The sequence below is a fragment of the Protopterus annectens genome, chromosome 7.part0 (assembly GCF_019279795.1).
Source record: "Protopterus annectens isolate FY-2018-M chromosome 7.part0, PAN1.0, whole genome shotgun sequence".
In the NCBI taxonomy this organism is placed as follows: domain Eukaryota; kingdom Metazoa; phylum Chordata; order Ceratodontiformes; family Protopteridae; genus Protopterus; species Protopterus annectens.
Genome location: NC_056739.1, coordinates 1,195,112,616 through 1,195,138,294, shown reverse-complemented (window position 1 = coordinate 1,195,138,294; position 25,679 = coordinate 1,195,112,616). Strand labels below are relative to the sequence as shown.

The window sequence follows — 25,679 nt, the reverse complement described above, 5'->3', positions numbered from 1 at the left end:
TAACACTACAAATCACATGAAAATAACATCCCCTCCACATGACACCAAACACTTTTTACCAAGTTTCTCCAGGGGACTTGATAAATTGGGGTTAGGTAATTAACCTTTTCCCATTGTAGTGCAATCTTAGAGTTGGTATATTTAGTTTATGGGGGGTGTAGGGGGCAGAGCCCCCCACATGTGAGGTGCAGGGGGGCTTGCCCCTCAGCAGAAACTTAGTAAAATGTATTTGGTAGTTTGGTGTCATTTGTAGTGTTAGATGTTATGAAATTTATGGGTTTTAGATGTTCTGGTCTCTGTTATGAAATTAGATGTTTCAAAGTAGACCCATGTATATAAATATGTATGCGTGTGTTTGTGTGTGTGTATTTTTTTTGTTTGTCTTTCAGCTTTTCCCGGTTAGGGGTCGCCACAGCGTATGTGTGTACACACCCTTCCTGTAGCTTATTTATTTTTGTTGGTTATAGTGAGTGTAGAGCCTGGTTTTGAAAGACCGGCGGGGATAATTTGGCCAGGCTATAGTGAGATTCCCGTGCTGTTGGCTAAATATTGGATAGTGAGTGTAGAGCCTGGTTTTGAAAGACCGGCGGGGATAATTTGGCCAGGCTATAGTGAGATTCCCGTGCTGTTGGCTAAATATTGGATAGCGTCTTCTATCAAAAAAAAAAAATCCACTCCAAAAGAATTTTAAACTGATATCTCCATTCAGTGTCTGTTCATGCCCTCAAAGGTATGTATGTACAAAGGTGTTTGTGGTCTGTAGCCACCCGATTATCTGCTTAACTTTCAGGTATGGCTTCTTGGTTGGTGATATCTGGAGTTGTACCTTCCTTGGTCCTTTAGAACTCTGCTTTGAGTTTTCCTTTCGTTACTGTACCTTCTGCTACTTTTTACCTGCACGAGTTTCAGCTCATTTTGGGCAGTTGAGGGTCCCTGATGTTAAAGCAGATGATGGTTCTGTTGTGTTATGTAATCCATTGAGGACAGCAAATATATTCATCATCCCTTTACTTTGATTACACTGTATCAACTCAAAACTACCGAGAAGTTTGTATTATGTAAATCAGAAGTTATATGCACGTATATATACTTGTGAAATGGTATAGGTGGTGCCCCCAAAATTGTTAGAGCTTTTAGGCTTGGACTGTAGCTTTGGTTTTGTAATGTGTATAATGTCACCCCAGCATATGTGGCCCATGCTCCAAAGTGTGTCTTGGTATAATTGGCATATGGCGTGCACCCAGAACACCGTTGCTTCAAAGGAAAAAGTACCAAACTGGAGTGGGACCGTATTACTTCACAGATAGGTTGCTGTGGTTAAAAAAAAAACCTAGTAAATTCTAGGTACTAGATGGCCAAGTCTTTGTTTTTCATGCTTCTAGAATGCCTCAAGTTTGGTCTTTGAGTGTTCTTGTAAATTTGCCATTTCTTGCTTGTAATGCTTTTGAAAATTGGCTTTTTTGTTAAATGTGACAATAGAAATGTATGCTGTGATCTTGCTCTCCCCAAACCCCCCCCCAACTTGGTGAGCATTAAAGTCCACTAAAATAGACACGTGTAGATGCAATTTATCTTGTGATTTTTTTTTTTTTTTTTTTTTTTTTCCTTAGGTCTCTGCCCTGGATCAGGAAATCATAGAAGTCGATCCGGACACCAAAGAGATGTTGAAGTTGCTGGTGAGTAATTTTTCCACTGTACTTATTACTTTATAAAATTTTTAATTATACAGCATTCCTGATGAGTGTGAACAGAAACGTGTAGGCCTTCCCAGGGAGGCTGCCCTCCACATCATAGGCTCATGTCTCCCCCCCCCCCCCCCCTTCCTTGAAGGTCTCCAGAGTCATTGTCAGGCATGGCATCCCCACAGCAAAAAGCTTGAGCTACACCGTATAAAAGAGGCTTGATTCCTCCCCATCCCTAGACATGAAGACACTGTAAATTTTGGCTTTTTTTTTTTTTTTTTTTTTTACTGTTTTGCAGTCATAACACAAATTCATTTGACACAGTTCCTGGATTTTTAAATTATTATGCTCATTATTTGCTCAAAATTAATAGGACTTTTCCAGTAAGGTTAACCTGACCGTTTGAGAAACTTGGAGTATGCATGTTCTTTGTGTTTTGGTGTATTAATATTTTGGCACTGGCCCCGGCCTCATTTTTGGAATGCTCAACTGCTGCAGGAATCTCTGAGCATGTGACATATCAATGCTTGCTTGCCTGACCTCTGACATGTGTTTGTTGGACTTTGCTGGAGAGCAAAGCAATGCTGAGAACCAGCCTCCATCAACCAGGAAAGCTGATGGGCTAGCTTATCAGTCTGTGCTTGATAGTATTACTTGTAAACATTGTACCCCTGTATCAGTAACCTTGTCTGTCTGGATTTTCACCCTTGGCTCTGGTTTTCTACTCTTCATAAACAAATCCTTGCTGTTGTATGAATTAAATGTTCAATCTCTCTAAAATTTTGTAGGTGTGTACAGCAGTGCATGCACCACTGTAGACCTGCATACTGATTAGAATTTGTTTCACAAATTTTTTGCTGGAAATAGCTGTGTTCCCCCACCAGACTCTGAATAGAATAATGCAGGTTTTGGTGAGTGAACATCTCTCTTGCTTACTGAGACCTGTAATATCTTTTGATGCCCATTTTTAGTGGAGGTCTGAAGAGAAAAGCTCTGCAGTAAATTGTCTATACAGTACGGCATATTTATAACTAGAATTTAAGTGTTGCAGTTCGCACACGTTCTTCACACATTTCCACAATACGTAAAGATGCATGTGAAGGGCATTAATTGCTTCACTGCAATAAATGGGAAGTATGGTTCTCTTAAGAATGTTTGTCAGGTGCTCAGATGTTTCACTTCTGTATCAGAAACTGTCATTGTACATTAGCATAATGGTTGACATTTGGATATTTCTAATCGGTCTTTGTCTTGGGTATAATTTAAGTTGGTCTCATTGTGCAAACCCCACTTTTTTATTGGGTGGCTGATCAAGGGTATTATACCCTCTCTTAGCTGGGGAGGGTGTACAGCTGCAAAATATGGTGAATTGGGGTTTTATACTTTGACGTGATGTGGTGTAGGCCAGGCCGCAGTTAGCTTTGTCGCTTCACAGCAAGAGGTTCTTTCATTCGATTAGCGCCTTCTGTGTGGAGTCTGCTTGTCCTCCTATGGTCGAGTGACGTATAAAGACATGTAGGTGCGTGCGTGAATGGGTGTGCCTTCTTTGAAGGTTGGGCATCGGGCTGGCAACTCTGCACAGTAAAACTTCACTGGCAGTCATTGGCGGACTGGAGTTCTGCTGTGGCGACCCCCAACCAGAAAAGCCAAAAGACGTTACTTGGAAGTGATATGGTGAGGGCAGTTGGGCTGTAAGGAGTTTAAGCATGATTAATAGGTTGGTGGTAGAATCTTTGTTGGAAGATGCCCAGGTTTAAGGACATTTGTTTGGGTGATGTGATAAGCTGTTGAGTTGCAGATTTTTTTGCTTTTAAGCTAGAAAATGTTTGGATTCATCAGTAACCTGGATCCACTTTTTGCACAGAGTAAGGCAAGCAACTGCTGCTGAGTTCCAGATATTGGTAACTGGTATTCTTTAGAGATCCTGTGAGACTGAATTCAGGTTGCAGCATGTGTCTACCTTGACAAGTGATGCACTTAGTTATGTCCAAGCTAACATGCTGTTACCTTTCCCCAGTCTCTGCTGCTTTGGTCTTTACTACTACATCTTGGGCCTTACCCGTAGGAATTGTTTAAGTTGGTTGAGGATCTTGTGGTCTTCTGAGCTCTAGACAGCTGAGCCTTAAATTCTCATGCTCCAGGAATCTGTAATGCTAAAAGGAGAAAGCATCTTTCCTTTCAGGAGCATCAAATTCCTGTAAATCGGTTGAGTATCATTTGGCATATGTTGTTCAGCATTCTATAGGGTCATGTGTCAGCTCAAGTCAGAAAAGAAATTTTACTCTGCTTGATCAGTTGAGGGGCTTTCCTTTGTGTACAGACTGCCTAAAATGCGAATCTTTCAGTGGGGGGTGCTTAGGATTATTCTCGGTGCAAAACAAATTTTTGTTTGCTAACCTATCCCTTTAGATTCCTCCACTCTTGAAAGTAGTAGATCATATGTTCTTGAAACAACCTCTACAACCTGGCTCCCAGCCCCCTGCCCCATGACAACCTGACCAGTTTTTTTACTCTGTGCTCAACTCCTACAACAACTTGTGTAGAAGTTCTGTGGCAGATTTGGGAGGTGCATTCCTCCGGATGTTCGATTCTCTGCTGGAGTGCCTTCTGTGTGGAGTCTGCATATCTTCCCCGCGGTCGAGTGGCGTTCGAAAGATGTGAATGGGCGTGCCTTCACTGAAGGTTGGGCTGGCAACTCAGCACCATAAAAACTCTAATGCCAATTATTAGCGGACCAGGAAAAGCCGAAAAATCAGCAAACATTCCTCCAGATCCAAGGGAGGCGAGGGCCATACTTAAAGGGTCCTTTGAATGATAAAGAAGGCAGGACCTTTTGATTTGTCAAAAAAATGTACTACCCTAGCCATGAATTGATTAAATGCATTCCATTTGGTTTAAATTCCATTGATTTAAATTCCTGGAGTCCCTTCTGGATCAGATGAAACAAAGGGTAGAATGGAGCGGGTGGATAAAACTTTCTAACACTACTCCAGTGTTACTATAGTAACACTAGTCAGGTTGACAGGCACATTATTCAGTGTGGCTTTGCTTTGGAAGCATGAAGCAGGGCATCTCCTCTGGGCCTGTCCTAAGGCATGTCTGGTTTCTGGAGCTTTCCCTTCCAGACCATGTTAAGGCAGAAATCCTTTATGCCCCTCTGAACAAGGACCAACTCTTTGCACTTCAAGCTCAAAGTGTTAGACTGAAGGAGAAGACAGACTATATGTAGGCCGTCCTAAACCACCAATGGATCCCTCCTGTGTAGATTCAGCGAGGACTACCCCACTAAGACCTGGTCCTTTCTGCTCTTGGATGTAAGATGAGGAAAGACCAAAAATAGCAAATGCCATAGTATTGTGGCAAGCTGATACTAAAGCATGGAGGGTTCCAGCCTCAAGGACCCAGCCAAGAGCATCTGTCTCTCAACCACTACCCTAATCCGATCCCAACCCAGACCTAGAAGGCTTTGCCTCTGGAAGCAGTCTGCAGTCAGCTGTGACTCGAAAAAGCATCTCCCTGCTGCCCCCCCCCCCCCCCCCCAAAAGTCACCCCAACACAGATGCTGTCTGTACTAAAACTGACAAAAGTAATACTGACGAGCAGGTCCTGAATCTGATAAGTTCCGGTTAATGAGAGCAGTTCTCTTCCGTTCCAAGGTTCAAGTATTCTGCTAGTTCCAAAAGGACAGCTCAAGGAAGCAAAAGCTGAAATGCAAGATCTTTTTGCCACAGAAGGACAACAAGGCTCTATAACTATTTATTTCTTATCTCTAAAAGAGGGGTCCTGGTGGCCCATCTTAAACCTTTCAAAGCTAAGCAAGTTATTCCTGGTCCCTGGATTCAAAATGCTAACCCTACAGAAACTATTTGCTCTCTGAGTCTTTCCTTGGCATTTATGGTTATAACGGATGTGCTTTCCCTCAGTGTCCCTATAGTAACTGGGCACAAACATTTGCTTCATGGCAGGTGTTACTAATTCTGTCTTGCCCTTTGGCTTGCATACTGCTCTCTAGAATCTTGTCAAATGTCCGGCTCCAGTAATGGCTTTCTGTAGGTCAAAGAATGTCCACTTTTATCCTTATCCGGGCAACTGTCTTGTTCAGGCAGCACTTTGGAGGAGTTAAGAGCATCTTTCTTGACTCTGGATTGCCTGTCAAATCTGAGGCTTTATTTACAATGTACAAAAAAATCTAACCTCCAACCTTCCACAAGAGTTGCATTCTTGGGGGCACAGTTGGGCTTGGAAAGCCTTCCCCCTCTATACATTGATTCCAATCTGTTAGGTTGCTTGGGGGAGTTCCTCAGCACTCTAGGTTTTACGTGGCCTTCATGATGACCCTTGGCCAGACTGGACATGAGATCCAGTGGTGCCAGCATCAAGCAGTCTTTAAATTTCTCTCCTCCCTTGTAACAGAAGGGAGCTCCTGTGGTGGATAGAAGCTTGCTGTTTGAAATCTTGAGCCCCGTTCAGATCCCAGGCAATCCCTAAGCAGTTTCATCTAAGCAGAATTGAAGAGTGTTTTAGTTGTAGCTACCTGCTGAGAGGACCTTTAGCCTGTGTGGTGGTGGTGTGACAAATCTAGGCAAATACTTGGGTCCTACCCATGAACCTATCTGCCCAAGGGCCTAAGGAAGCCTAGCCAACAAGGTTCCCTGGCTTACGCCACCCAAGAAAGTTATTTTCCTGTGCCACTGTCGAGCAGAGCTACAGAAGTGATCCCCGGGGTGTATTTCATATTTCCTGTCCACTCAAGGTTTTTCTTAAGTGCTACTGAGGAACTTTGCTTGACGTAGATGTGTAGCTTGTTCCAGAGTATGGGAAGTCTCTGGGACAGGAATCTCCCTCCAGCATGTCCTGTTTATTGTGGTGACAAGGTTTAGGTCCCCAGAGCGTGTAGCTCTGAGGGATTGGGATTTCTTTAGGTGTAGCATGTCCAACAGCTCTGGGTTTGACATAGCTTTATATGTTAAGCAGAGATCACCTCCTGAGAAGGTGATATGCTACAGAGTAAAGTTGGAGTTTTTTGAGACAGTGTAGGGCATCTGTTTGAGGCCAGTAATCTATTTGTGGGGTACTTCTGTGGCCTTTCCAGCTGCTGCAGATGTCTTTAGGTACATTCCCAAAGGGCATTTTACTTTATAATGGGTCTGAGTGTCTAGTAGAGGGGACCAATGACCCCCCCCCCCCGATGAGGACCATTTTGTGATTAGGTGTGCCACGTAGGCGAGACTACTGTCCACCTGGGTCCCAAGGTGTCTAATCACACATTCAGCGTCAAGTAGACTACAGTTTTCTGTGGTAGTTCATGGGTACAGAGTTTTTACCAAAGGGGGATGATGGTGCCCTTTTTGGCATTGAGCTTGAGGCTATGGCTCTGACACAAGGCATCTTGTCTCATGAGGCTCTTCTGTGGTCATTTGGGGACTCTACTATGGCTTCTAGTTTAGTCCTCTGCGAACTTCGTTAGCCTGTGAAGTAGATACCAAAACAGGAGAGGTCCCAGGACTGAACCCTGTGGTACTCCCTCGTCACTGGTTTGAAGGCAGATTTGGAGTCTGCAGTTTTTACCGTGTGGGTTCTATCATTGAGCCAGTTGGCAACCCATCTTGTGATGTAGGGATTTATACCTAGTGTGAGTTTAGCTATAATTAGAGAATGGGGGGATGGTGTCAAGCCTTGGCGAGGTCAAGATAGGCTGTGTGAACCACCTTACCCTTGTCTACGGCTTTGACTGTCTCAAAAGAAGTCTTAATCAGGTTCAGGAGGCACGATCTGCCTTTCACAAATCTGAACTGGATGGGGTCCAGTTGTGTGTGTTTTTTAAGTTTTTACTTGCCTTTCGAGTGTTGAGCTGTTCTTGCCAAGCTTTACAGTAGCTGAATCCCTCCCTTTTTCTAGCAGTTCCTATTGTAGGTCCTGTTAATGAACCCTTTGCTGCTGGGTTTTGGAGCTCACTTGGAGTTCTCCATTGCTCAGAGTGGTGACCCTCCTCCCTGCCCAAAATAAAGGGATGCTATACTTGACTGTCATTGGCTCTAGCAGTTTCTTTACCTTACGGAGGTGGAATTATAACCCCTCCAGTTTCAGACAACCAGGGTGTGCTGTGTTGCATGTATAGGAAGTATGAATTATTTCACCCTGTTCAGAGAGGTGAAGGGGGTCTAAGTCTGTCATTAACAGTGTGTCCATTCCAAGGAAGTTGATATTTTTGCAGATTCTCACTCCTGGAGATTAAGAATTATGGGTACTTGAAGTGGAAACCTGGAAATAGCCTGATGTTCTTTGTGTTTCACTGTTGCAGTCATTACATTTGGGTTACCTGCGTGCAGTAGCCCTTAGTCTGCCTGATTACTAAGTCTTGGGTCCTGCTTCGGTTGCTGTCCCTTCCATGACGTCAGGTCATCAGGGGTATAAAACATGCAGCTGACGCCATTACATCAATCTTTCTTGCCGTGCAATGCCCGAAGCAGAAATAGTTAGCAAGTGCTGTGCGGTGCCTGAAGCAGAAGTAGTTCAAGTGCTGATTGGCCGACTCCTGAAATTTTTATTTTCGAGTTTCAGAACCGAAGTCTTCAACTAAACCCAAGTACCCCGTTGGGGAAACTTTCTTGCTCCTTACCAATGTCAGTAAAAGTAAATAATTGCATTACTTGTGGAAAGCAAGTACCTCACAAAGATTTTCATTCGTACTGTATTCCTTGCCTAGGCCCTGACTGCGACGTACCTTGCTGTCTGTTTTGTGCTTTAATCAGCGCACTATCCGTCTGTATATTTTCGCCTCCAAACAGAGAACCAAATTATTTAATTATCCAGAAATGTCGTCTGTTAGCCATCCGACTACCGGGTTTCCGAAAAAAAACAGGCCGCCAAGGTCCAAAGCTGCCGATGATGCTTCTCCTAAGCCAGTTGCCGGTACTCAGTGAGGTGCTTTCACAGCCCCTGATACCTGCTGCTTCTGATTCGCAGGCCTCTACTGAGACCCATTCAGAGTCCGGTATGCCGCAAGATGCTTCAACTGTGGAACCTGTGGGTGTCTCTACCTTGGATGGGTCCGGAGCTGCTGTGCAGGCACCGGCTTCTGAGGATATAAAAGACGCTTCCTTCATTTAGGCCTAAATGGTGAACCATGCCTAAGAAACAGACGCCCAGGTGGCATGCTCAGGCCTCTATGCCTAAAAAACAAATAAAAATTGCTGAAGATCTTATAACTCTCTAATCAAGGGAAGCCAACCTCCCCCTTCTAAGAGATCTAGGACTGGAGTTGTTTTGAGTCTTCTGACCAGGATTCTGATTTTTCTGATTCTTCTGATGATCTGGATTTGTCCTCCTGTAGTTAAGAGGATTCTGATGCAAAGGACTCTATTCCTTCTGCTTCCCCTCCAGAGGATTTTTCTTTTGGTGCTTCCCCTCCAGAGAATTTTTCTTTTGGTGAAACCTTACAATACTGTAAGGGAGCATTTCCACTGGGAAAGCCAGGATTTTTCTGATTCAAAAAAATGAGACTTGGGGATTTCTTACTCCTGCTTCAGCATAGGTCTTTAGCTATACCTCCTGTACTAGACATTGTCGATGCCTTTTCAGAATCCAGTTTGGCCCCTGATTCTTTGCCTCCTGCTCCCAGAAAACCTGACAGATATTTTACAGGGTTCCTGATTCACACAAGTTCCTTGTTTAAAAATCCTATTGTGGATCCAGAGACTATTTCACAGGGACCGAAGGGCATTAAGGCTTCTGCTTCTAAAAATCCTACCCCGTCTGATAGACTCCATGGTGCTGGATACATGGTGTAAGAAGGTTTACACTTCTGCAACCTTGGCCATTAGGACTTAACTGCCAGTGTTATATGCTAAAGTATCAGCAACATGTTATTGGATTGCTTAAACAGAAAATTATATTTATTCCTGACTCTGAACCATCAATTGGACAAATTTTGCACAAGGATTCCCCACAATCTAGCTTGGAAAGTGGATGCTCTATCCTTCAGTTGGCAAAACCTATCCGTTTATGCCTTTCCTCCACTGCTCTCAAAGGTACTACTAAAGATCAAACAGGACAAGCCAAAGACTATTTTAATTGCACCAGACTGGCCTTGCCAACACTGGTACCCCCCTCTTGCGCTGTCACGCTTGGCCCCATGGCACCTGCCTCAGACTCCTTTCCTGTTGTCTCAGCAGGAGAGCCAGATTCTGCACCCTCAGCTGCAAACCCTGAACCTAGCAGCCTGGCTCTGACGGATGGTAAAGGAGAGATTAATCAGTGATGGCTATCATTTTAGAGGCAAGGAGGCCTAGTACTAGAAAATCTTATGCTGCAAAATGGAAAAGATTTTGTGCCTGGAACCAATTTACCTCGGATTCTACAATACTTGACTGATGCTTCATAAGGACTTGTCTTTTTCCTCCTCCAAAATTCATGCCTCAGCCATTTCAGCTCACCTATAGCACAGAGCCTCCCCTCTACTCTCACCCACTGCTCAAGCAGTTCCTCAGAGGGGCCAAAAGGCCACCAAGGAGAGCTCCAACTCCAGCCTGGGACCTTAACTTTGTCTTGGAGAAACTCGCTCTTCCTCCTTTCTAGCCAGCTGCTACTGCAGATTTAAAATTTCTTTCCTGGAAAACTGCTTTCCTTTTAGCAATCACTTCTGCAAGAAGGTTATCTGAATTACCTGAATTACAGGCCCTTATGACAGTGGAGCCTTTCATCATCTTTCATGCGGACAGGGTGTCTCTCGGAACCAGTCCCTCCTCCATGCCCAAGGTAGTTTCCAGTGTGGCTCTTAATCGGCCCATTCATTTGCCTACCTTCTTTCCTAACCCACAGAACAAAGTGGAATGGATACTGTGCGCACTCCTTAGATTCTACTTGGACAGGACTAAACCTCGAAGGAAATCTAAACTGCTGGGTGGCATTTTCTGCAGGGACACAGGGAAAAGCTATTTCAAAGCAAATCATTTCAAAATGGATAGGCCACTGCATTCATTTCTGCTATAAGCACCATGGAAAACCTATCCCACAGGGCATCAGACCCCATTCAACCAGGGCTGCATCTACCTCTAACCGCCTTTCTCAGGGGTGTCCCAACAAGGGACATCTAGAAGCTGCTACCTGGAGTTCTGTACATACTTTCTCCAAGCATTATCATTTGCCATTTTTCTCTAAATCATGAGCTGGTTTTGCCACTGCAGTTTTGCAGGGCCTTTTAGCTGGTCCTAATTCTATTTAAATTTCTCCTCCCAACCTTAGCTTTGGGAATCTACCCAAATGTAATGTCTGCAACAGTGAAACACTAACATAGTGCAGTTGTACACTTGCATAAATGTAGATGTTCGAGTGTATTCACTGTTGCAGTCCAGGTTACCCTCTCTCCAGCCCCCTTTCTTCTTTTTTTGGCTGTACCTCTACTCTCCCTCACTATGCTCAAAAAGCTTTTTGTTGTATTTGCTTTTTAGTTGGAGGTATATCATTGTATTTATAGATTTTAATTGCTTCCCATTAGGGGGGCACCTGACATCTGGGGCAAGAAAAACTGATGTAATGGTGGCTCACATTTTATGACATCATGGAATAAGGGACAGCAACCGACACAGGACCCAAGACTTTGTTAATCAGGCCGACTGAGGGCTACTGCAAGCAGATAACCCAAATGTAATGACTGCAACCGTGAATACACTCTCATCTATGTTTATGGTAAGTGTACACAACTGTACTTTTTCCACTATTCAGTGCACTGTGCTCTAATTTCCACCCTCATCTCCAAAAAAAAGCTTTTTCTTCCAGCCAGGCAGTGGAAGGAGGATGACTTGTCGCCCATGACAAGGACTATTGCTGTACACCTTTCCACGGTGTTCTGTTTTGCAACTTATTAAAAATTCCAGTTGAGAAAAGGCCAAGTTTGTTTGTTTTTTTTTTTTGTTTTTTTTTGTTCATTCACAGCTGCGATGACTTTTCTTCTAAGCTTAGAATTGCTGAATCGTAGACCTGCCAGGAAAGTCCCCTTCAGTTGAAATGTCAGCATACTTCATTTCAGGGCTTGGCTGTTGCTTACACAGATCTCCTGTTGGGCATCCTTTCAGGAGCATCACATGTGATTGAAGCTACCAAAAAGACCTACACTTACGTTTTGCAAAGATCTATATGTCTTGGCAGAAACCTTTGCATTCTTAGGTTTTTCAACTGGCAGAATGTCCTGTTTTTCAAAGGCACCTGTGATAGGGTCTCCATTGTTCCACTGACCATGTCCAGTGCAATGTATTTGCCTCCTTTGTGATTTCTTGCATGTTTGTCCCACTTAAAATGTTTCAGGTCATCAAAGATAACCCAAGTAAACACAAAATGCAGTTTTTGAGTAATTTTATTGAGGGGGAGAAAAACTATCCAAACCTACATGGACCTATGTGAAAAAGTAATTTCCCCCTAAACCTAATTGGTTGTGCCACCCTTAGCAGCAGCAATTGCAATCAAGCGTTAATGCGATAACTAGCAATGAGTCTTTCACATCGCTATTGAAGAATTTTGTCCCATTCTTTGCAGAATTGTTTTAATCCAGCCATATTGGAGTGTTTCCGAGCACGAATGGCCTTTTTAAGGTCTTGCCACAGCATCTAAATTGGGTTCAAGTCGGACTTTGACTAGGCCACTCCAAAACCTTTTTTTTTTTTTTTTTTTGTGCCTTTCAGAGGTGGACTTGCTGGTGTGTTTTGGATCACTGTCCTGCAGAACCAAAGTGCTCTAGCTTGAGGTCACAAGCTGACCCGACATTCTCCTTCAGGTCTTTTTGGTAGAGAGCAGAATTCATGGTTCCATCAATCACCGCAAGGTGTCTATGTCCGGGAAGCAGCAAAGCAGACCCAGACCATCACACTACAGCACCATGTTTGATTGTTGGCATGATCTTTTCCTGAAATGCTGTTAATTTTATGCCAGATGTAACTGGACACACACCTCCCAAAAAGATCAACTTTGTTTCGTCCGTCTACAGAATTTTTTCTCTAGTCCTGATGATCATAAATGTGTTTTTTTTTGGCAAAAGTGAGAGCAGCCTTTGTTGTTTTTGGTCAGCAGTGATATTCTCCTTGGAACTCTGCCATGCATCCCTTTTTTGCCCGGTCTCATGGTTGAGTCATTAACACTGACCTTAACTGAGGCAAGTGAGGCTTGCAGTTCTTCAGATGTTCTGGGTTCCTTTGTGTCCTCTTGGATGAGTCACCGCTGCGCTTTTGCGGTAATTTTGTAGGCTGGCCACTTCTGGGAAGGTTCACCACTGTTCCATGTTTTCTCCATTTGTGGATAATGGCTGTCACCTTGGTCCATTGGAGTCCCAAAGCTTTAGAAGTGGCTCTAACATTTTCCAGACTGATAAATGTCATTTACTTTGTTGCTCATCTCTTCCAGAATTTTAGATCGTGGTATGATGTCTTCCTTTTTATCTTTTGACCTACTTCACTGACCGGTTCTGTTTGTGATCTCTTGATTCAACAGGTTTGGCAGTAATCAGGCCTGGGTGTGGCTAATGAAATTGAACTCTGCTTTCCCCAAAAAATGTGATATAACCACAGTTGGATCATGATTTCACAAGGGGAGCAATTACTTTTTCACATAGGTCCATGTAGGTTTGAATAGTTTTTTTCCCTTAATAAATCACTTAAAAACTGCATTTTGTGTTTGCTTGGGTTGTCTAATTGATCTGAAACATTTAAGTGCGACAGACATGCAAAAAAAAAAATCAGGAAGAGGGCAAGTAGTTTTTCATTGCAGTGTACATGTTTTTTGGCATGCATACACAACTCCACATGACTTTGTGGAGAGCAGAGTTGTGTGCCAGCAGTAACTTGTTAAATGGCCACTAAAAGTGGTTCTGGATCTTTTCTTGACTTTGAAGATGTTTCTCCTTGGGGTTTTGTGACTGTGTAGTTTTCATCTTTTTAAACCATCTTTCTTGGTCGTGTCCTTCAGGACATCTTTACCTTGATATGACTAGCCACAAGTAAACTGTACATTCCAGCACTAAGTGTTGGAGAAGGGAAGTGGTCTGTATTTGCTCCAGCCCCTTATATAAAGCATACACCCACTTGAGGCTCTCCTACTGCAGACAAAATGTGGGTATTGTTGCTTTTATAAGAATGAATTTGAAATGTATGTGAAGATGAGATCTAAAGTAGCTAACTTCATTTGATCAGCAACCTGTGGGTTACGGATCCGACACTGATCCGAGCCGGCAGCATACCAAGCAAAAAGATCCGAGCTCCAAGCTCCTCCCCCTTATCCATACTACACTGCAACCTCCTTCCAATCCACAGATCTCATTTGCCGCGGCTTTGCCAAGCACAGAAGAGTTCCAGGCAAGTGTAGCAATCTTTTACTACCAACTTTCTTTTTTTGTGTGTGTGGTGTTCGGGTGTCCATTCTCCCTAGCCTTCATCTCCCCCTTCACCTTTGGTAGTGGTCCATCCCTTAGGCCCCTTTTCCCTCCAGATGTGCGTGTGTGTCTAGAGTATGGCTGAAAGTCATAAAGTGACTTTCAAGTGCTCAGAGTGTGGCCATAAGCTGTCGCCAGCGGGTGGTCACACTCAGTACGTGATCTGCTTGGGGGGTTTGCACCTTTCTTTGGGCTGTCAGATCTGTGCGGCCTTCAACCCCCGAGCCTTACGGGATAGGAGGATCAAGCTGATTCTGGCGGGTCTTCTATCCACGGAATCAGCTTCTTCCCTCCCTGTAGTGACAGCTGCGGCTGCCCAGCCAGCCCTCTTCCCCTGTCTGGGACTCACCCTCTCACCTGGTCTCTGGGAGAACGAGAGGCCAAGAAGGACAAAAAAGAGAGAAGGGAGAGTGAAAAAGAGAGAGAAGCCGCAAGCGGCAGGCCGAACTGGACCCCTCTGCCCCTCCTGCTAAAGTTGTCTCCTCTTCCTTGAGAGTTTCCAAGCCTTCCTCCCCACAGCTCCGTTCGCCACGTTTCTCTCTGGAGCCGGAGAAGGAGACCCAGCCAGCCTCGAGGTCGTCGTCTGCCCTCCCGGCTGGCTTTGGCGGGTTCCTCCAGGTCTACCCACAGCATTTCGGAGGCAGATATGGACCGGATGATGTGTCAATTCTTGCAAACTCAGCTGCAGATGAAGTATTGCTGCCCCACCCCCCTCTGGGGAGTTGTTCAGCTCCACTGTTCACCCTGATAGCTCCTTCTCCGATCCACCACCGGATTTTGGATCCGAGGAGTCCTGGAGTCAGGGGGTCTGCACAGATGGTTATTACTACCTCGACACCTGCCATGCCCTCGAGCTTATCGGATCAGCTTTCGGAGAGCAGAGAGTTGGGCATCTGATGGGGGGGGGGGGTGAGTGTCTTTGGCTCCTTTGTGGTCTGAGCACACTATCCTCTCTGGTCCGACTGCTTCGGCTCCGATCCTCTCGTCGGATCAAATGTTCCCGGGGATCTGTCTTGGAGGCCAGTTCTCCTTTAGCATTCGTGGTAGAGAGGGTTCTCTCTGGAGGATCGAGACCCCTCTTTCCTCAGGGTCCAACCCTGCTCCCTTGCTGCTCAGTTTATCAATCTTCCAGTCCCCCCAGGGACAGCCCGTCATTGACGCCCCAGCCAGTTCCCCTGGAGGAACATGAATCTGTTGGTAAGCCCCCTCGGACAGCCCCCCCCAAGGAGGTCCCTCGCAAACGCCTGTGCGAAAGGATGCACTTAGACTCCCCTGAGTCCCTCATCGAGGATACCAATTTGGAGGAAGGGGAAGGTTCCCCCAAATCACCCCTTGACTATGTCTCCTTTGGAGACCTTCTGGAAATACTCGCCAAAGGGGGGGGGGGGGGTCCATCCAAAAATCTTCCTTGGATGGGTCTGTATTCCTGGAGGTGTTCGACACAGGTCCATCTACCTCTTGTGTGTACCCCTGGTCGACCTGACTACCACCAGGGCGTGGAAGGAGCCGGACACTGTAGAGCAGATACCCAGAAGGCCTGATAAGGTTCTTAGTCCCCCTGCAGACAGAGCTTCGTGGAGCAAGGGTTCCTCGATTGATGCTATGGTGGTGGCGGCGGCCACCAAAAAGGAAATTGCCCAGGAACGTTCTTCAGTCCATCCCCCTGACAAGGCATCTCTGGCAATGGACCATATTGGAAAGCGGACTTTTGCTTCAGCTACCTTTCTCCTATAAGGGCGCTGAATTACTTGGCCCATGTAATCAGACTGCAGCGGGACCTGGTCAAAGCGTACGCGGAGTCTCCCCCAGAGTCCATGTCGGCAGAGGATAAACTGACTTTCTCTGCTTGTATGGCCACTCAAGTCAACGTCCAATACTTGTATGTGGCTGTTTTCCCATGCCACGGAGGAAGCCGCTAGAGCTAGCTGGTCCGGTGTCTCCTTAAGGCGTCATGCCTGGCTTCGACTTTGTGATTTCTCGGAGTCCTTCGCGAATGCACCCTTTGACAGGTCGACCCTGTTCAGGAAGACCGTCAGAGATGCTGGTCCAGACAGAGAGACTGGAAAACGCTGTCAGCCGTCGGGAGTAGACTTCTCTGCCCCTCAAAGGTCGTTCTCCAGGAACCAGTGAGGGCAGATGTGGTTCCAGAAATCTCAGCAGGCCCGGAACGCTCATGACTACTCCTCCCTCATAGGTAGAGGGGGACAAGGTAGACGCCGGCCCAGAGGCAGAGGGGGACCAAAGAACTTCGGGAACCTTTTTCTGACCTACCCGCGCAGCAGCCGTGAGGGGTTGCCTGACTGCTCCTGTCTGGCGGCAGTCGGGGGGGGGGGGGGTTTCGAGGCACCTGGCTCAATGGGAGTTCAAGACAGATCGCTGGGTGCTTCAGATAATATCCAGAGGCTATTCAATCCCCTTCATAAACAAGCCCCCTTACTCAAGGCACCTCCCAGATGTCTCACCCACTCAAAGGGAGGCCCCGGCTTTGGAAATAAAAAAGAGGTTAGAAAAAAGAGCCATGCAGCATGTGCCCCCAGTCCAGATCAGGCATCTATTCCAGGATGTTCATCGTGCATACAGCTGCAGTAATCGCATATGGGTTCTCTACCGTCAGGCGGTCCCTCTGTCGGCCGAATTCCAAAGTCTTGGTCCGGTGTTGGTGGTTGTCCCTTCTCCCCGACGTCAATGCGACAGGTGTATATAAGTTACAGCCGACGCCATATTCTTCAGTCTTTTTTGCCGCGCGGTGCCCGAAGCAGAAGCAGTTCGCAAGTGCCGGTCGGCCAGCTCCTGAATTTACGAAAAATTGGAAACCGAAGTCTTCTTTAAAGCTAAGAACCCCGTTGGGGAAAATTTTTCTTGCCTCAGACCGATGTCAGACAAAGTTAACAATTGTATTTCTTGTGGGAAGCAAATACCGCATAAGGATTTTCATTCCCTTTGCATACTTTGTTTAGGCCCAGACCACGATGTCTCGCGCTGTCGCTTCTGTGCGACTTTCAATAAACACACTATTAAGCGTCTGGCGGAGTTCGCCCAACATTATTTTGGTAAAGCCTTTGATTATAAAATGTCGTCTGATACTCAGACTACCGTTTTATCCAAAAAGATGCAAGAAAAAAGTGTAGTATCAAAACACGTAGGAACATCCAGTATACCACAGTAGAAGATAAATACCATACGAAACACGCTGACAGCACTTGTAGAAGGCAAACCATTTAATTGGAGATAAAAAATGAGCGCTTTCGCGTGGACATCCACGCTTCATCAGATAATTTACTGAATCTGTCTTCTGAGTTTAAATACAGTTGTTGAAGGCGGGAAAGCCTGCTCATTAAACAATTAACTATTTTGACAATCAAATTAAAACAAGCATTTTGTTTCTTTAAAGGGCCTGTCACTTAAGTACAAATTCATATGGTGACATCAAACATTTTTCTTATGCCCTTTAAAAATAACGCTAAAAATGTTTATATACAAACTGATTAAAATTTGATAAAACTAAACAACTGAAGGCATCTTGTTGTCATGTCTTTCATATAAAATAAACACATTAAACAACCTAATAGCAGTAAATGCAAGTATAAATAAATTTAACCATTTTGAATGAAAGCTAATAAAACATTTAAATATCAATCATGTGTATATATATAAATATATGTATTTATGATGAACTTGAATATGTCAATATATCACTACATATCATGATGGTGTGACATTTGAATATAGCTCATAAAAGTGCAAGATAAATTTATAGAACTGTACATATAAAGACAAGACAAGTCAAACTATCATTTTGTGCATATAAAATGCTATATAAAGCACATATAATGTCTTGATCATGTTTATTTATTCTCCTTACGTTTCCCTAACCTACAATATTCAACTGTTTGATATAATCAATATACATATTAATTATTACATATATATTGATGTGAGCAAACAATTAAATAAATAAATGAATAAATAAATTAATTTCAGTTATTGATCAAATTGATTCTGAAATGTCAACATAGCTCTAAATAAATAGTCTATAATGTGTATATGCATGTAAAACACTTATATAGATGCTCTATTTATTAAATATATGTGTTTAGCTGGTAAGGGTGTATTAATTGGATGTTATATGGGGGACACATGAAGAACCTTATGTCTATTTCTTAGATGCTAGTGCTGGTTTAATCGAGACATGGTTGTTGATTCCTGGTTAACCATGTCTCGATTAAACCAGCACTCGCATCTAAGAAATAGACATAAGGTTCTTCATGTGTCCCCCATATAACATTTTGTTTAATATTATCCAACTGAGATTATCCAATTAATACACCCTTACCAGCTAAACACATATATTTAATAAATAGAGCATCTATATAAGTGTTTTACATGCATATACACATTATAGACTATTTATTTAGAGCTATGTTGACATTTCAGAATCGATTTGATCAATAACTGAAATTAATTTATTTATTCATTTATTTATTTAATTGTTTGCTCACATCAATATATATGTAATAATTAATATGTATATTGATTATATCAAACAGTTGAATATTGTAGGTTAGGGAAACGTAAGGAGAATAAATAAACATGATCAAGACATTATATGTGCTTTATATAGCATTTTATATGCACAAAATGATAGTTTGACTTGTCTTGTCTTTATATGTACAGTTCTATAAATTTATCTTGCACTTTTATGAGCTATATTCAAATGTCACACCATCATGATATGTAGTGATATATTGACATATTCAAGTTCATCATAAATACATATATTTATATATATACACATGATTGATATTTGAATGTTTTATTAGCTTTCATTCAAAATGGTTAAATTTATTTATACTTGCATTTACTGCTATTAGGTTGTTTAATGTGTTTATTTTATATGAAAGACATGACAACAAGATGCCTTCAGTTGTTTAGTTTTATCAAATTTTAATCAGTTTGTATATAAGCATTTTTAGCGTTATTTTTAAAGGGCATAAGAAAAATGTTTGATGTCACCATATGAATTTGTACTTAAGTGACAGGACCTTTAAAGAAACAAAATGCTTGTTTTAATTTGATTGTCAAAATAGTTAATTGTTTAATGAGCAGGCTTTCCCGCCTTCAACAACTGTATTTAAACTCAGAAGACAGATTCAGTAAATTATCTGATGAAGCGTGGATGTCCACGCGAAAGCGCTCATTTTTTATCTCCAATTAAATGGTTTGCCTTCTACAAGTGCTGTCAGCGTGTTTCGTATGGTATTTATCTTCTACTGTGGTATACTGGATGTTCCTACGTGTTTTGATACTACACTTTTTTCTTGCATCTTGTTTCTGAGTTTTTGGTGCAGTATCATTTAGCAGGACCGCTGCCTCTACACGGTTTATCCAAAAAACGCAAGGATAAAGACCATGTGAGGCCCGCAGTCTCCACCGACACCACGCCAAAGCCGGCTACACGTGGTCCGGTTCTCAGCGAGATGCCTTTGCAGACCCTGACTACTGACGACACTACCTTGGCGGTGTCTTCTGTATCCGAGACTGCTGGTACCTCGGCCCTTATTCAGACTTCAACCACCGAAACCACAGTGGGTGTTGAGCCTCCTAGTGTGGACAGGTCCACTTCCATCCAGGGTGTATTTAGACCGTCTTCTTCCATTTCTATTAAGGCCTTCACTAAGTCCAAATCAGCCATGCATCCCAAGAGGCCTGTTGCACAGGGCCCATCCCCAGGCCCCATGCCTAAAAAGCAGATGCTTAAAATGGCTGAGGATTTAATTTCCTATATCAGGGGTTCCCAACCCCCTCCAGACAAGAGACCCAGAGTGGAGGAAGACTCTCTCCCTCTTCTGAACAGGGCTCCATTTTCTCAGAACATTCTGATGTGGAGGAACACTTACTCCCCTTATGAAGATTCTGATGCAGAACAGTCCATTCCTTCTGCGTCTCCCCCAGAGGATTTTTCTTTTGGGGAAACCTTACACACCTTGAGGGAGCACTTCCATTGGGAAGGCCAAGACTTTTCTGATTCCAAGAAAAGGCTTAGGGAATTTCTCTTGTTACCCCAACACAGACCTCTGGCTATACCTCCTGTCCTGGACATACTTGATGATGTTTACTCGGAGGCTTGTCTTAATCCGGATTCCCTGCCTCCTGCACCAGCCAAGCCTGATAGGTACTACAGAGCCCCTAACTCTCACCAATTTCTTTTCAAAAGCCATAATGCTGACCCTGAAACTATTTCTCAAGGCCCCAAGGGGATGAAGGACTCTACTGCCAAGAACCCACTACCTTCTGAAAGAGAATCTAGATCCTTAGAAAGGTGGGGGGAAAAAGGTATGCACCTCGGCCACCCTAGCCATGAGGGCCTTAAATTGTCAGTTCCATATGCTTAAATATCAGCAGTTTCTGTTATCACAATTAAGAAAAAAAATGTCTCAACCTGAGCAACCAGATTTGAAGGAATTGCAGGATATGATGCATAGTGCAGAACAAATGGGTAAACATACCTTACAATGTGGTTATGATGCCTTAGAGGCCTCAAGTAGAGCTGCGGCTACAGGAGCAGTCATTCGTAGACCTGCCTGGCTTAGGGAACAAAGCTTGCCTGATCATGTTAAAGCTAAGCTGCTAGATGCTCCTTTACAAAAGGATGTGCTATTTGGTACTAATGCTGAGGAGATATTACGGAAGAGGGAAGAAAAAGCTAAATCTATGCAAACTGTCAAGGGTTTTCTACAGGTGCAGCCACCTTGTTTTAGCAGAAATTGGCCTTCAAAAAACTGGTCCTTTCCAGCCACGGACAAGCCCCAAAGAGGTAGATACAGGTGCTCAAGGGGCAAAGGACAAGCTCAAGGATCATACAGAGGCAGACAATGGCAATCTCAAGCACCAAGAGGTGGTGAAGACAGTGCACAACAATACAGAAAGCAAACCCAATGACTTCCTCCTTTTCATGCCAGGCAAATCTCAGCTGGCAGCCCCCTTGGGAGGAAAGCTGGTACTATTTTCAAGAAATTGGCAGATTATCACTACAGACAAATGGATCCTGGACATAATAAACAGAGGCTACAGATTTCATTTTCACACTCTTGCAAAAATGAGAGGCATGCCAAACCTGCCACACAATCTAAGGGCAGAGGCGCAAATACAAATTACAAATCTCATGGACATGAAAGCCATTCAAGAGGTTCCTACTCACGAACAAGGTCAAGGTTTTTATTCCAGACTTTTCCTGATAACAAGAAAAGGAACCGACTGGAGACCCATTTTGGACTTATCCATCCTAAATACATTTCTACTCGTACCAAAATTCAAGATGCTCACATTACAGCAACTACTTCCCATGCTGGGCAAGGAGTTTTGGCTGGTAACATTGGACCTCAAGGAGGCATACCTGCATGTCCCAATCAGACAAAGCTGCAGAAGATACCTCAGATTTCTTGCAGGTTCAATCCACTATCAATTCTCTGCATTGCCCTTTGGCTTATCTACTGCGCCCAGAGTATTCACGAAATGCCTGGCATCAGTGATTGCCTACTGCAGACTTCAAGGGGTACAAATTTACCCTTATTTGGACGACTGCCTGATCCAAGCGGACAGCAAGCACACTCTTCTAGAACATCTGGCTTATTCAGCACAGTTACTGAATTCTCTGGGATACACAATCAACAAAGAGAAATCCAGGCTGACACCATCTCGGAAAATAACCTTCCTGGGTGCCAACTTGGACACAAACACCCAGATAGCCTATCTTACACCAGAAAAACAAGGGCAACTAACTCAGTACTTTGAAAACACTAGCAAATTGTACCAGGCTTACTGCAAGGAAAATCCTGCGGGCTCTGGGCTTCATGGCATCTTGCATTCTTTTAATCCCATGTGCAAAGTTGCATATGAGAACTTCAGTGGTACCTAAAAAACCTATGGTCTCAACACAGCCACAATTTGGAAACAATAATACCAATAATTCCATGCTTGCAAAAGAAATTTCTATGGTGGGCTGAAGCATGTCAAGCAAACACAGGTCTTCCATTCTGCAAGCCTCAAGCAAGTCAAGTCATCACAACAGACGCCTCGGATTACGCCTGGGGGGCACACATGGCAGACAGGTGCATTCAGGGCAAGTGGTCCCAAAAGGAAAAGCACCTTCACATCAATCAAAAAGAAATGCTAGCAGTAATAAATGCAATTACAGCATTCAAGGACCTCCTGCATCCAGGACAATTATTAAGAATGGACAACACCACAGTAATGTGGTACATAAACAAGGAGGAACACATTCATATCCCCTGTGCAGACTAGCCATGACACTTTGGAACTTGGCTCTGGAATGGCAGATCGAACTTCAAGCACAATACTTGCCAGGTTTGGAAAACACGCTGGCAGACAATCTAAGCAGAAATATGACAGATCCACACGAATGGAAACTGCATCCACAGGTGTTTGCAAAGATAATCCAGGCATGGGGAAGGCCAGACATAGATCTCTTCGCCTCCCACAGGAACCATCAATTGGAAAAGCTTTGTTCAAGGACTTTCCATCCAAAGGCATGGAAGGTGGACGCCTTTTCATTCAGTTGGACAGCATGGACAGTGTACGCTTACCCACCTCTGCCCCTTATATCCAAGGTACTCTTGAAAGCAAGAGCAGACAGACCGAAGATGATACTGATTGCTCCAGACTGGCCAAGACAGCACTGGTACCCACTCCTAAGGAATCTAACACATGCTCCTCCCTGGCCTCTACCTCTAATGCCTCTCCTGACTCAGCACAACTACAAAACTCTTCACAGTCAGCTAAAAACACTCAAAACTTGCTGCATGGAAAATTCCTTAACACCACAGCAGACCCTTCTCTCCAAAGAGGTACAGAATGTCATTCTTGAGGCCAGAAGGCCATCTACTAGGAAGACTTACTCCGCAAAATGGAAACTGTTTTGCTCTTGGAATGAGAAAAGAGGCCAGGACCCTAGAAAACTGAATCTTCCTCAGGTATTACAGTATCTAGCTGAGCTGCTGAACAGTGGACTTTCATTTTCCTCCATAAAAATCCATGCCTCAGCCATTTCTGCAGAATTCAACACGGATCCACCGTTATTCTCTCACCCACTTTTAAGGCAATTCCTCAGAGGGGCTAAGAATATAAGACCACCAAGGAAACAACCAGTGCCAGCCTGGGATCTTAATTACATCCTAGAAAAATTAACATTGCCTCCCTTTGAACCAGCTGCCTCAACAGATTTGCAATATTTGTCCTGGAAAACAGCTTTCCTTCTGGCCATTACCTCAGCTCGTAGGGTTTCGGAACTACAAGCCCTCATGGCTGTGCAGCTCTTCCTTATCTTCCATCAGGACAGGGTTTTCCTTCGAACCAACCCGTCATTTGTGCCTAAAGTGGTATCCAAGGTAGCTTTAAATCAAGCCATACACTTACCTACCTTTTACCCCAATCCTCAAAACAAAGGGGAAAGGCTGCTACATTCCTTAGACATCCATAGACAGCTACGTTACTATTTGGACAGAAAGCCTTTCAGGAGATCTGAACAACTTTTTGTGTCTTATGCTGTAGGAGCTCAATAAAGGCCTGTTACCAAACGGACAATCTCTAAATGGATAGGCCACTGTATACGTTTTTGTTACTCCTATCATGGGAAATCTGTCTCTGTAGGCATCAGACCACACTCCACCAGGGCCACAGCTACCTCCACAGCCTTCCTCCGAGGAGTGCCTACTAAAGATATTTTGGAGGCAGCCACTTGGAGTTCTGTGCATACCTTCACTAGACACTACCACCTGCCTTTATATTCCAAAACTAGAGCAGGCTTTGCTACTGCTGTATTGCAGGGCATTCTTTCTCATCCCAGTTCTATCTAGTGCCTACCACCCTGTGCGTAGCTTTGGGATTCTACCCATATGTGATTACTGCAGCTGTATGCACGATGTACATAGTACAGTTTTGTACCTACCATAAATGTAGATGTTAGAGTGCTAATACAGCTGCAGTACAGGTTTCCCTCCCTCCTTCCCCTCTAGGTATAGGACTAGTGGCTAACACCTCCTCTTACAACCTAATTGGGTTATCCTCCTTTGGTGTATTTGCTTGCAACTACTGTTTTTTTGATTACATTGCATTGCTTGAATATATTTTTATGTATGATTTATGTATTGCCTTCCTTCTGGGGGCACCTGACATCTGGGGCAAGAAATGACTGAAGAATACGGCGTCAGCTGTAACTTGTATACCCCTGTCGCATTGACGTCAGGGAAGAAGGGACAACAACCGACGCCGGACCAAGACTTTGGAATTCGGCCGACCGAGGGGCCGCCTGACGGCAGAGAACCCATATGTGATTACTGCAGCTGTATTTGCACTCTAACATCTACATTTATGGTAGGTACAAAACTGTACTTTCTGGTACCAAAAAAGACTGGGGACTTGAGGCCGATTCTCGACCTGTCAACAATGAACCTTTTCGTTGCAGAGGAGAAATTCCGGATGGTCACGCTCCAATCCATCTTGCCCCTCTTGTAGGAGGAGGACTGGTTGTGCTCCATACACCTAAAGGATGCGTACTACCATATTCTCATGGACAAGCTGTCCAGGAGGTTTGTCCGCTTTTGGCTAGGGGTCAGTCATTACCAGTTCAGGGTCCTACCCTTTTGTCTCACCTGAGGCTCCAGGGCGTACTTGTCTTCCCGTACCTAGACTACTGGCTCCTCACCGCCCCCACCAAGCATCTACTTTCTCTAGCAAGGGATTACTTCCTCTGGATATCACCCTGGTTTGGGATAACCATAAATGTCTAAATTTTTCCTCCAGCCTGTTCAAGTGTTAGACTTCATAAGGGCCAGGATAGATGCCCTCCAGGCCAGTGTCTTCCTAACGTCAGGCAGACTTCACAGTATGACTCTGTATGTGCTAGCCCTCTTTCAGGCCCCTGCTCACCCAGCAGAATTAGTCCTGAGAGTTTTGGGGTCCATGGCGGCAGCGATCAGTCTGATTCCTTGTGCTCGTCTGCATATGAGGATTCTACAGTGGACATTGCAAGCCCAGTGGTCTATTCTACACCACCCTCTAGACTTCCCGATTCCCCACAGCAGGGTTTGCAGGAACTCCCTTATGTGATGGCTTCAATCCCGAGCCCTTCGGGAATGACTACCCTTTGTCCCCACCCCAGGCCACAGTGACTGGACGCCTCACCCCTAGGGTGGGGGGGCATTGTGCAGGCAGGACTGTCCAAGGAATGTGGACTTGGACAGAGACCGTACTGCATATAAATTATCCTAGAGATGAGGGTGGTCCTTTTAGCATTTCAGGCCCTTCATGTCTCTCTTCCTCCGGGGACTATTGCCATCTAGTCGGACAATGTCAGTGGTCTGGTGTATCAACAAACTGGGAGGGGGGGGACCAGGTCTTACCCCTTTTGCCGAGAAGCCATGAGAGTTTGCGAATGGGCAGTCTCCAACCAATTCCTGTTAGCAATGCACATTCTTCGTGGGGCCAACATACTGGCGGACAAATTGAGCAGAACTATCCTCTCTCCTTACGAGTGGTGTCTGAATCCTTGTGTAGTGGAACAGATC

General features: G+C 44.4%; 1 protein-coding gene across 1 annotated transcript in view; it reads left to right on the top strand.

Annotated features, from left to right (window-relative positions):
• The window catches only part of RPS17 (ribosomal protein S17), a 95,501-nt gene that overhangs the window by 67,633 nt on the left and 2,189 nt on the right, over positions 1-25,679 (top strand). Inside the window, exon 4 of the mRNA XM_044077807.1 lies at positions 1,611-1,676. Within this exon, the coding sequence (XP_043933742.1) occupies positions 1,611-1,676 (66 nt within the window). The remainder of the gene's footprint in view (positions 1-1,610; positions 1,677-25,679) is intronic.